Genomic DNA, 13115 nt, shown 5'->3' on the forward strand with positions numbered 1-13115 from the left:
AAAATCCTCTCCTGGTCAAGTGCTTCAGGAGCTCAGCTGGCAGATGATCCTGTCCTCACTGTGCCACATTTTGGTTGCCCTCCCACATGCCTGTGTCTGATGGCAAGCTTCTTTTTCTGGCTTATGCTGGTGTAGGTCAGCAAGGCTAAGGTCCTGGGAGGGGGAGATCTATAAATGCTTCACAGGGATGGCCTCTGATCTTCCTAGCATTGCACCTGGGACGGCAACATCTGCAGCTCGTTGCTTCCTTGTGCCCACTGTTTCTGAGCTTCCCTGAAGCTCTTTGCTGCTGGCCCACAAATACATTCAGTCTGTCCCACAGCCACATCTACCATAACAAAACAGAAACAGGGAGGACATTTGGGCAGCTGGCCCTCTGATGGGCTCCTTCCCTCTGCTCTTTGTGCTCTTCCTGCGGTTGGCAATATTGCAAATTTTATATGTTAAAAATCCAGCAACCTTCTGCCATTCTACTGCTTTGGTTTTAGGGCACTGGTTTTCCAGGGATGCACACCTGGCATGGCTTGGCAGTGTCTCAATCCCTTCACCAAGAGGGACAAACTTCTCACTGGGGGAAATGTGGAAGGGTGGTCTCCCTTGGGAAGATAATGGAATGAGCTGGTCAAGCTGTAAAATTGCTTCTGTGCTTTTAAATTACTTCACAAATGCCATCACTAAAAGAAAGGAGATTTCTGGTTGACAGTGCTACATTTATCACTGGGTCATATAAAAAAGGATGTTGTTAATGTGACTTTGGAGCTGATGGGATGAGAACAGACACACCATTCTGTGTGCCTTGCAAGAAACATGGGTACTTGTCCTGTACCTGTGTGTGATGTGAACCAACTCAGCATCTGGTATGGCCCAAGCTCTGGTTGAAACTTTTCTTGGTATTTCTGATAGAAGGTTCCCACAGCAAGGGTTGGGGCAAGCAAAAATGCCACTTTTGTGTGGGTTTTCCAATGTCTACTCAGAGGTGGGCCCCTAATGCAACCTTCTTCAAGGTGAGATGCTTACTGTGTCTCCCACTCTTTCTAATTAGTCAAGCACTTTTACAAAGTTCACAGGCTGAACCCATGTTTGAGGTCCAGAGAGACTGTTAATGCTGAAAATGCCAAAGACAGGGAGCTGGCACTGGGGCATGGAGGCCACTGAACTGGAGATGAGAAGCTGTAGAATTGTGAGTGCTTTTACAAAAAAATTGGGATTTGGTTAAGTCAGCTTACTGGCTGTGGTGGTAGTAGCTGTCTTGCCTCAGACACCAATGCAGTAGACTTTGAGCCACAACATTTTAATTGTACAGTCACAGACTGCAACAGTGAATGCAGTCAGTCAGATGTCTTTCCTGTAAAATGAAGATTTTGGACTCAGAATACAGCCCTTCTCTTCAAATTCCTTTTCTTTCTCCTCCTCTCCATTCTGATTTAAGAGCCAGCTTAACAAAGAGTAGCATCTCTAAACATATTGTAAAGCAGGGAGTTCTAAAAAAACCCACAAATTTGTCAAGAAAATGTATCCCAGGAATGAAATTTAATGGACTTGATGACAAAATAAATCATGCTTGTTCATATGTCTGTCTGTCATAATTATGTGACATCCAAGGGGATTACAGAAAATATGTTTTTCTTCCAGAAAATAATGACAGCACATTTCAACCACTGGATTAAGACAGCTATATTCTTGTCACTGCAGCTGTATCTCTGACATGCACACTTACACTATCCTATTCTCTTTATTATGGAGCATCAAAATAGACTACAAGGCCAGTCAGGGACTTCAAAAACAGGGAGTCATACTTTACAAGTACTGATGCTGTTCAGAGCAGCGACTGATACATAGCAGACACTGCATACACCGCACTGACACTATACAGGAAAATTTAGGCCTCTTAAAAAAAAAGGACTTTTTACTCTTGAAGCCATTGACTTCATTTGGAATGGTGCGTTTTAGAGAAGAATCCTTCAGCACAAAACCAACAGGACAAACAAACCAACAGATGAGATCAGAGGGTAAACTATCCACATAGTATAGAAACCACACCTACAAAGTGTTTCAGGATTACATGCACTGGGAACCTGGTTACATAGCAGTAACTTTAACTCCAAGGAAAGTATCCTTGAGGCTACTGGTTTGAACACACACAGAGCGCTGACCCACGAGGAGCCAGCAAATGGAAAACTGCTGCAGAACTGTTTGGACTAAGGTGCCCACTTTTGCAGAGAGGATTCATGATAGCCAGCCTTTTACTGCTGAGATTTGTGTAATCCAATTTGGTCTTTGGTTTAAAAAAATCAGGAAAATTTAGACCAGTCTGATGCTGCCAAGCCAATCAGTAGCTGCTCAGGGATGAACCCTCCTCTGTTGGGCTTATGTCTGAGCAAGTGTTTTTAGAGCAGACCCTGTGGAATGTGACCACTGTTAACTTGACAAGAGGAATGTGACTTGGAAATCCTGCTGGAGCTCACTGACGTCCTACTACAAAGAAGTAAAGGGGACTATGGTCACATGCAAAGCTAAGTGGCAGATGAACTAGTATTAATAGTCTTAGAAACATGTAGATTTCAAATGTGTATTCCTTACATGGTAACCACAGATAGCCCAAATCTTTTCTGATTTTCCATAGTGCATCCCCCCATAGTGCATATTCCCTTTTGGTGACTCCAGGAGGTTTCAAATCATGTCAGTAAGTCCACATGCAGTGCAAAATATTAAGCAGGTTTGTCTTCAACTTTGATTAAGTACTTGAGACCCATCTGTCTTCAAACATAAATGTAAAAATATGGTTTCCTGACCTGGGACTCTCATTTGTGCATGTGTATTTCCTAAGATGGGGATCCCATCGAATCCCATCGGGATTGTATCGAAAATATTATAGGATCAAGGGTTTTGTTTTACTGTACTTCTATTTCAAGTGTTGGCTGCTCTGGCACAAGAACAAAATATGGAGCACTGATCCAGCAGTACCTCACGTAAGTGCCATACCAGACTCTTGTTTATTATACAAAGAGAGAAAAAGAGAGGAAATGTTAGTTAACTCAAAGGTAAGGAAGAGTTATGTTCAGAAAAGAAAAATGAAACTGGGTAGACTCCTCTTTGGGAAATGGACTCAGAATTGCCTGAACTATCCTAACAGCTATCTGTACTTAAACCAAGAGAAAAGGTAAATAATTTCACTCTTTTCCTGTCATCCTCAGTGCTACTGTTACAGCTGATCACACTGGGATAGACCAACTGGCACTCTAAAAATGCCACTGTAGAAAGACCCCATATTCATCTCCCCTTCTGAGCCCTCTTCTCATTCTGTCTTCTATTGTTTGCTTTTCTGGAGGGCCCTTCTCGCTCTTAGTCCTTTCCTCTGTGGCTGTTTGCTGAGGAGGTGATGAGCAGAGGCATACGGTGAGAGGAGAGAAATAGAAGGGACAGCTCTGAACCAAGAACAGAAGTGGATATAAAGCAGGAGATCAAGTTATGTATCTGCTATTAGTGGCTGAATAAAGAGCCCTGCAGTCCCAAACACACAAAGAATTATAAATACCCAGAGAAATACTCTGTCTATCACCATAGCTACGTATTTCCAATCATCTTCCACCTGCAAGAGAAAAAGAAAGGTAAACTATAGGTAAGATTCAATTGAGACATGACATTATGTAGTAGACATGTTCCTTATGCTTTTGAATGTAAGAAAATTTATACAGTCAAAGAAGTTGTTTGTTGCACTTATAGTTGGGTTTTCATAGTTTCATAGTAGCAGTTTTCATAGAACCACAGAATTTTCAGGGTTGAAAGGGACCTTTCAGATCATCCAGTTCCAACCCCCCTCCCATGGGCAGGGACACCTCCCACTAGATCAGGTTGCTCAGAGCCCTGTTCAGCCTGGACCTAAAAACTTTTGCAAAATGCAAATTGGGAAAACTGGGAATGGGAAACTTACCATGATGTGTAATCAAGGTAGTATGTTATTTGACTGCTTCATGTAAAGCTTTGTTTGAAGTTCATAAAAGAAATTAGCTGAATATGGTATCTGATTATGTTTTATGCAGCTGTGTTGGCAGTGAGAGCAGGGCTAAAATGTTGGGATCAAGCAAAACATTAAGGGCATAGATACGAAGCAAGCATCAGTTCAATCCCTATCCACCTCTGTGATGACAGATTCCTGTCTTTTGCTTTGGGCTGATGTGTATTATCTGCTCACCCTATGATTTCAGACACCAGGGCTTAAATGTAGTCCTTTATTTGGAAAGTTACAGGGCTTGTTTTCAGATGATACCTCTTCCACAGGATCAAAAAAAAAGGAAAAAAAAAAATTTGTGTTGCACAGAAGATGGATGAATTTGTGCTGATTTCAACAAAATATTCTGATAGACAGAATACCTCTCATTATTTTCCTTACTAAGTATTCGTGGTTTTCAATACAAATTCATCAGTATTTAATTCTGAAATGGATTTTGCCATTATAGAGCATCTGAAAAAAACTTCAAAACCAAAAGCAAAGACTTCATGACAGATCAAACATAAATGTTTCATTAAGTTCTACAGACTTTTAGAAAACATCTTGAAGTGACAGAGAATTCCTTTTCCTTGTGAGTCCTGGGTTTAATGCGATGGCAGATAATCTTTCTTGAATCTGCTTTTAGTTGCTTGTGTTTACACCTGAGGAAAAGGCCCTGGAATTCTTTTAATTGCAACATGCATCATTTTCTATGATAGTAATCCCAGTTAGGATTGAAAGATTTATAACCTCATGTAAGCAAATCCGTCAGTTCCAATGCCCAGTTTCATTTTTAAACCACCCTCTCTCTCACTCTTTTGAAAAAAATCTTGTTCTTTATGCATCTGTTACCTGTTGTTATTCATCTATCTTCCCCCAAAACTCAACTTTTATTTCAATGTATGCTTGTCATGGCTCAAAATACTTTATCACTGCAGCCAAAATTAGTCAAGTCACTGTAAAAAAAGCAAGAACACACCAGACTGAGACTAAATAAAAAGAGCATTCTGAAAGGAATATCTTTACCAGAGATATCATCAGATAAGGACTTTTTTTCCAGATGAACTGCTGTGCTGCTAGAAAAGCCCTGTTCTTTAAAAAGCATTTCCCAAATATGCACACTCCATTACTAGCTTAGAAAAACATGATTGCCAAATAGCAAGCTCAGTACTGATGTCACTGATTACTCAGGCTGAGCAAGTTGGTGAGCAATGGAGGGGGATTGTTTCTGAGCTACCTTTAATCTATGGATCTACAGCAGTAGGGACCTCTAAGGTCTCATCTAGTCCACCCCCCACCTCATGGAAGGATCAAATCTGTCTTTACTGCTGATCAAAGTTCACTCCCCTTGGCTGTAAAGGGCTGATGCTCCTCTTCTTTTGTTTGGAAGGGTGAGCCTGATATCTAACCTAAAACTGTATTTCTGCTTAAATTATCCACTGGGGACAGATGAAGAACAGATGAGATCATTTTTTGGGTCCATCCCCAGTGGATGATTTATCTCCTCCCTTTCTGTAGGAAACTTTGACCCATTCACAAGTCTCAAAATATTATTTCTAGACCTCCAGTTATTCTCAGGGGTTCTCGCCTAGATCATGTTTTCACTTTGCTATTCTCTTGTGGACTGCTGGACATGGGATCCCATACCCAGTTCGGTGGTTACCTCCCTTACCTCTTTGGTTTCATTTTGAGCCCTCATGTTTTCTGCGATGAACTGAACATTTGTAATAACTTCTTTCACTTCTGGGGAGTACTCCACATGTTCTACCATCCATTTCAGTGGCTGCTGGCTCAGTTTTCTTCTTTTGATGGCAGAGAGTTCAGTTTTCTTACCACAGTGACTGCACTGTTGCTCCGTGTGTGATTTGGTATCCTTGTGTTTTCTTTGCTTTGACTTGCCTGACATACTGGCCAATTCTTTCTTGTTTTTTCTGGACATGCTTTTTTTCTGTTGTTCTAGTGGTCTCTGCATCAACAGGACTTTGGGGAGCAGGCTAAGAAAGATGTTTTTTACCCATCTGGGCATTGTGTGTGTGGTTGGAGTCCTGTAATGTATATTCAGAACAAACACTGTGATGACAATTGAAAGAGTCACGAATATCATAGTGAAGAGTAAATATTCACCTACAAGGGGAATTACTAAAGAGGTGGATGGGATTGTTTCTGTGATCACCAGTAAAAATACAGTCAAAGAAAGCAGCACAGAGATGCAAAGAGTCACTTTCTCACCACAGTCAGATGGCAAGTAAAAGACTAATACAGTCAGGAACGAGATGAAGAGACAGGGAATTATAAGATTTATGGTGTAAAACATTGGCAGCCTTCGAATATAAAAGGAATAGGTTATATCTGTGTAGATCTCTTCACAGCAGTTATATTTGATGTCATGTTTGTAACCAGAAGCATCAACTATTTCCCATTCACTATTTTCCCAAAAGTCATTCATATCTACTTTGGATCCAATGATCAGAAGATCAATTTTGGCTTTGTCATAGGTCCATGAGCCAAATTTCAGTGAACAGTTCTGATGATCAAAAGGGAAAAAGGTAATATCCATTGGACAGGAGCTCTTAAATATAGCTGGTGGGGTCCAAGTGATCATTCCATCATAGCGAAGCAGGGCTTTGGTCTTGCCTTCAACTTGAAAATCTCCCACAGCACTAGTAAGACAAATGATGCAAAGAAAAGAAAATTACCATGGCAGTAAAGTATCTTCCATTGGCACTGCAAGAGGATGCTTTTGGTAGAATGGGTAAAATAGAAAACTGTTTGTACTTATTATACAAGACGATATCTGGTTTCCAAATTTTATCTGCTGGAACCCGAACAAATTCAATGCCATCGTATTCTCTGGGATTCCATCTCAATTTGTAGTCATTCCAAATCTAAAAGACAAGTGGACAAGTGTTTTAAAAGTTTCTAGTATCAGCAAATATCTGCTTCTCAGACCTTCCTGTAAGATGAGAGGCTATAATAAAGACAGAAAGTGTAGCACATGTAGCTGGGGATAATGGTCTGCAAGAAAACAAGACCATGACCTGAAGAAACACTGGATATGCCTGAATCTTGCTCACATTCATTTTCTATGCCCTTCTCTGTGAAGGAGGGGATGTCAATTATTACCCATTACTGACATGCTGACAGATGCTTACCTGTGCAAGGTTATTTTCCCCACTGCAGAGAGGAAACACAGGCCTTGCTGCTGCTGACAGAAGAGTGCACCCTGTGGTCTGAAGGAGCCCAGTTTCTAAAGAGCCCAGCACCCCAAGGAAAAAGGAAATGCATATGCACACTAAAGGGCAGTTGCTGCAGGGAACATTACTTGTTCCACAGGGGTAGTGAATTACCAAGTCAGGGGCAGCAAAGGATGCCCAGTGACTCTCTTGCACTGCTCCCTAGTGCCTTATTGTGGGGCCATGCTCCATGATCTTGCAGCCTACTCAAGATCCTGATCATGAGAGCAGCAATTTCTTCTGAAAGCTTTGTGTGGACCACTCAGTGCCAGAGGGAAAGCAGTTTTGGTGGAAGTTGGTTTTTTTTCCTCAGCAGTTTAGGTCCTGTAAGGATCTTTGTCTATGTATAAATGTTAAAAGTATCAGGGAAAATGGAGTACTGTTCCTTTTGCTAATAAATGTTTTGGTTGGGAAATTCAGTTTGGAGATGACACAGGACTGTAGAGCTGCATGTTTGGTCACTCTCTGATGGGTACATTCAGCTAGATTTACCAGATAAACCAATGATCATGAAGTTAAAGAATATGGCATAGGAAATATGGGGGATGTAACTTCTTGGAAGTAAGAACACAGGAATTACTTTTTCAGCTGTGGCTCTCTCCTTATTCTTACCATTAAAAAAAAAGCACCTATTCTACAGATGTAGCTTACAAGGCTACACACACATTTCATCACATCAACACACAATGCATAAGAAACGCAATTCAGTCACTTACGTGTCTTAGCCACAAATTCGTTTCCATAATCTGATTGACTTCATCCTAGGAAGAAACAGAGGCATGCAAGCCTTCACTCCATAAATCAGTTATAATATCCTGAGATGACCACAATCTTGCTCTGATAAAACTGGAAACTAGAATTCCACATTAAAGGACACCAAGGGACTTCGGTATCATGCACAGTCATGTGCAGTTCTAGTGAAAATTTTTTAATATTCTACTGAAAAAGTATGCTTTGCAAATACCAGACATCCAAAGAGCTGCAGGTATGCAAAGAGTACCTGGAGAACATAAAACTTACAATTGCTCTGACCCAGTACCAGAGGAATAAGGTTCTGTTGGTGCCTATGTATTTTGTTGGATTCAGTATTTAAAAAGCTCTTCTTACACAGCACAGTACTGGTCAAGTTTCAAGTAAAATGTACCACAGTACCACAGTGTCCTTGCATTTATATGCAAACCTTTACAGCAGGTGCACTAACCCAGCACCAAATTATCCTAAGACCTTCTTTATACAGTCAATTATTGCTACTGTCAACCAGCGATGAATCAGGCAGATGCTGCAAGAGACTCAAAAATAAAAGACTGGACCTTGTTCTAATGATCCTTCAGTCTAAAAGTATTTTGTAAGACTAATTACATACATTTATGAATGCAAGCTGACATTCACAATGAAAACATCTGCAAAAGTATTGCTTCAGGAAGTTCTTAGCTTTGAAACATATGGACTGAAAAAAAATGAGATGTTTACAAGCCAAAGGTAGAAAATGTAGACGAATTTTCAGAATTGCATACTGAACATTAAGCACAAAGATAATTTTGAAATGCTTATAGGCTTTCTGTCTATGTGTTAAACTATCTACATTCTTGCAAAAATCATGCTTCTTTCTTGAGCTGATTTACTTATGATGTTCCTTTTTTTTTTTCCCAAAGACAGCACTGGAAGCCAGGGGCTGCAGTATGATATAGAACTGCTGAAACCTATTTGTAATATGGAAACACAATACTTTGATGAAACAACACCAAAAGGTGACAAATGCCTTCACCCTGAGGACTCACAATGCCTTAATTTATACTCTTAGATAAAAGGAGCTCCCTTGGCTGCTGTTGAATGTTGCTCCTCACTGTTTGCCTGTTACTCCATTAGGGACTCAACTAGGTACCTTGGAATCATAGAATCCTAGAATGGTTTGGTTTAGATCATCTAGTTCCAACCCCCTGCATGGACAGGGACACCACCCACTACAGTGGGTTGCTCCAAGCCCCGTCCAATCTGGTCTTGAACACTTCCAGGGATGGGGCATGCAAAACTTCTCCAGGTAGCCTATGCCAGTGTGTCACCATCCTTGCACTAAAGAATTTCTTCCTAACGTCTAACCTAAATCTACCCTCTTCTTAAAACCATTACCCCTTGTCCTATCACTACATGCCCCTACCAAATCGCAGCCTCTGTACTGTGGATAATTTTGCTTCTTCCACAGTCCCTCTGCTCTGCCCAGCATGTTTGTCATGCTGGACACACTCACCCTTGTTTGTGTACAAACACCCTGGAACACATAAAGTTCCACACCAGCTCCATGCTTTAAATCACCACTCTGCAGGCTGCACGTCCCCTATGCTTTTGTGAAATAAAGAGATTTAAAAAGCACGCACACACACAAACACACTCACACACACAGAAGATTTATCTCTCAGGACCACTGGGAAATGCCACTGGCCCCACAGCAGAACTAGGCCACATGTTACACAATCTGACACAGGCAGGTGTCTCTGCAGTCGGCTAGCCCTGTGGAGAGCAGGCTTGAACACTTGGTACTGCTGCTCCAGGTGCCAGAGGCTGCTGCCCAGGGCAGAGGGATTTGGTACTTTCTTACACAGTAAGAAAATACAGTTCCTACTGCAATAGTCCAAACTGCTTGTTTGAGCAACTGGAGTGACTCAGCTGGCAGACAGGACAGCAAAGGTCTCAGCATGTACATGTATACACACACAGCAATGTCAGCTGTGACAGCCACCACAATCACACCTGCTGCTTTAGCCATTTGCTTGTGTTTGCAACCATCCCCAAACCTCAGCAGTGTTCTGTAAGGAGTCTTACCACATTTGTAAGCTGTGTAATGGCTAGTTCAAAGTACACTGTGACAGGGTCAGACACATTTTCCACTGGCCTGATGAACTGGTTGTACTGGGAGAAGAGTTTGTGAAATAGCCGTTCCTCTGATTCACAGGCGCTGGTATCTGTGTTGGGAAAGGAAAAAGAGCAGCTGTGTGAGGGGCAAGGAAGAGGGAAGGAAGATGCTGGGTAGCACACTAGTCCATGTTGTATTTTTGGATCCTGTGTTTGCAATCATGTATCAAGAAACAGGAGCAGAGAGAAGAGGGCTTCCACCATGCTGTCATCTGAAAGCATTCTTCTGCAGGACATTGCCCACTGCTCCCTGTCTCCTCAAAATTCAAGTTAATGCCAAACAGAAATCTCTCCTATGATAGATCCAGTCTATGGGCCTCCATCTGAGCCACGCTGACTTCAGATCTCAGTGGAGTAAGGTGGCAGGAAAAGTATAAATGTGGTGGATTTCATCTTTGGGAGTTTTTATGGTAAAACGTATAGTTTATAAAATGTATAGCTACTTACTCAGAAATGAAAAGTTGAGCCTGCAGCTACTGGACACAAATCTCTCTTAGGGACTCTGATTAGGTGATTATAATGATGCCTCCTAGTCTTAAAAACTATGCCTATATTTAATCTTCATGTTTGCTGTTTTAGCTCTTTAGATAGCACAGTTTTTTCTCTGAAGCAAGCTTGTTTATTAAGTTCTATGAGAAAAAATGGAAATATTAGAATGTCTTACAGAATAGCAGGCATCTTTGTAATCCTGAACTGTTCTTTGGGAACAAACAGATCACAGCTGTAACCTCCAGTCCATGCAGGCCAGACCAGATGGTTTAGAGAGAATACATGATAGGCACTGAGATGCTTCACTGCAGTGTCAAGAAGAATACCCTTAATCTTATACCTATAGCTCAAACCTGAAATTGGTATTTCAACATTGCTAAAGCTACAGACTTTGATTTTAAAAGGAAAGATTAAATTATGTGGACTCTGGTGACACCAGTTCAGAAAAATAATTTTTCTTGAATGACTTTGCTATTTCAATGCACTACTATAATTAAAAACAAAATTTCAAAATACTTTATAAGGCAAAGACTTAGAGCTTGCTCATCATACTGAGCACAGCTGTGCTGTCAGAGGTATAGGACAATTCCAAAGATATTAGGGATATACCTGGGGAAAAACTTAGTTTTTTAAATATATGGTCATAAGCTTTTGTGTTAGTCCAAGGCTGCTCCAGAACCTGACAGGAAAGAAATCATGATATGACATTATGACTCCAAAAATTTAAACATAGTAGGGGTTTGGGTCAGGCAGCATGGACATAAATTTACAATTTACATTTCCTTCAGTGAACACAAGGGCCTGTGATTGCACAGATGTCCTACAGGGATACTCTTCATCTCAGCATACAACATTGCTTTCATGCTTAGGATGTCCACACACATTTTTGAAAAAAAATATGTTTCTCCCTCTGAAGTGATACAAAGCATGCTCAGATTCAGAGGATTATCACAATTAAAACCTGAAATATTGGTTACTGTGAACTTACAAATATGGAAAGAAAATTCCAGTATAAGTTCAATGACTTGATGTCTTGTTTCATTCTTTCAGTATCCTTCAGAGAAGACAGATGAGTATCTCTAAAATTTCAGTGTTTGTATACCACATATTACCCCATTTAAAAAGGAAATTGCAGTTTCCTTTTCAGATGTCTTCATCATCCATTGCACTGCAACTAGAAGTACCCTACTGTGGGAACATGAGTTTCTTACCAAAGTCTGCTGACTAAACCCAGAGAGTCTAAAGTCATGTTTAATTTTTAATTTTCCTACTGGTTTCTTAACAGACACATGCTTTAAAATAATGTAACAGAAACAGACAAATACTTAGGCCCTTCTGTATACTGTATACTTCAGTTACAGATTCTTATCCCATTGGTGCTGCTTTAAGAGACTGCCCTCTATGCATTGTAATTCATACATGGTTTGGTTGTCAGGAGAAGTGAGACTTCCAAGAAGATGCATTGACTTAAAAAAAGAAATCCCTCTGAACTCAGAGAGATGTGCATATGGAAATAATTCCAGTATATTTAGCCATAGATTAAAAATATCAGTGTACAAAAATATATTGAGTTCTCACTTCTGAAGATGTGAGTACCAAACATGCACATCTTTAGCCTGCATTGATTGAGCATCTGCAAAATTACTAGAACACCTATTTCATTTTCATATATATATATGTATATATTTCAGGACAGAAAAAGCTAATAGAAGGTTTACATTGAATTCATTCCAGGAAATCAGAAGCAGACAGTGACAAGAAAACATTTTAGAGACTAGTATCAAAGACAGCCTACCTTTAATCAAGGATGTGAACACAAATTCCCACACACAGACAGCAGAGCAACACCAACAAAGCCACCTCTCAGGATGCATTGCTAGCAGTAGAATATAGCTTCCTTTTGAAAAGAAAGGTCTGGGGAAAGAAACAGAAGGCAAAAAGATATACAAGCCCCCCTGGATGGTAAGTAGGCAGGATTTCAGTTTTGCATTTGCAGCAAACTCTGCAGCCTGCTGAGCAGTGCAAACCCCAGCAGAGTTGCTTCCACTACCACCAGGCAAGGAGAGCTTATGCTCTTCAGTGAAAAGGGAGTCAGGCATCATCCTATCAGGTGACTTTTCACATTTGCAGTCACCCGCACCCTCGCCTCTGGGGGACTGTGTAAGAGTGCAGGAGTGAGAGAAAAGGCAAGACACTGGCCAGCCTTTGTCAGGGGGAGGAATTGGCTTAGTCCTCCACCCACTGGTTAAAGAACATTAATCCAAAAGCCCCTGTTTAGCTGTTACTAGGCACTCACCTGAGTCAGTCTGTCAGAATATGCAGAAATGCTAACTTGAGTTTGTTGGCTGAGTGCTAATATCACAGCAGGAGAAATGAATTCTATATGGTTTGAACATCTTTACCACAAACTATCCAAAACTTGAAAGAAGTGTAGCACTGTGTGATAGAATTGCTTTACAGTATTGTAAATTAATAAATCTGAGGCAAGGAGATTTATT

The 13115-nt window shown here is 40.8% G+C and overlaps 1 protein-coding gene across 1 annotated transcript; it reads right to left on the minus strand.

The window, feature by feature from the left end:
• Positions 1 to 2858: 2858 nt before the first annotated feature.
• Positions 2859 to 12751, minus strand: CHRNA6 (cholinergic receptor nicotinic alpha 6 subunit). The gene is made up of 6 exons (XM_071730946.1): positions 12413 to 12751; positions 10039 to 10178; positions 7938 to 7982; positions 6764 to 6873; positions 5661 to 6648; positions 2859 to 3589 (listed from the first exon to the last, which is right to left on the minus strand). Exons 1-6 carry the CDS (start codon positions 12717 to 12719, stop codon positions 3467 to 3469), a joined length of 1713 nt encoding a protein of 570 aa, XP_071587047.1. The 5' UTR covers positions 12720 to 12751; the 3' UTR covers positions 2859 to 3466.
• Between the last annotated feature and the right edge of the window lie 364 nt (positions 12752 to 13115).

Source organism: Heliangelus exortis, chromosome Z (genome assembly GCF_036169615.1).
Source record: "Heliangelus exortis chromosome Z, bHelExo1.hap1, whole genome shotgun sequence".
NCBI lineage: Eukaryota > Metazoa > Chordata > Aves > Apodiformes > Trochilidae > Heliangelus > Heliangelus exortis.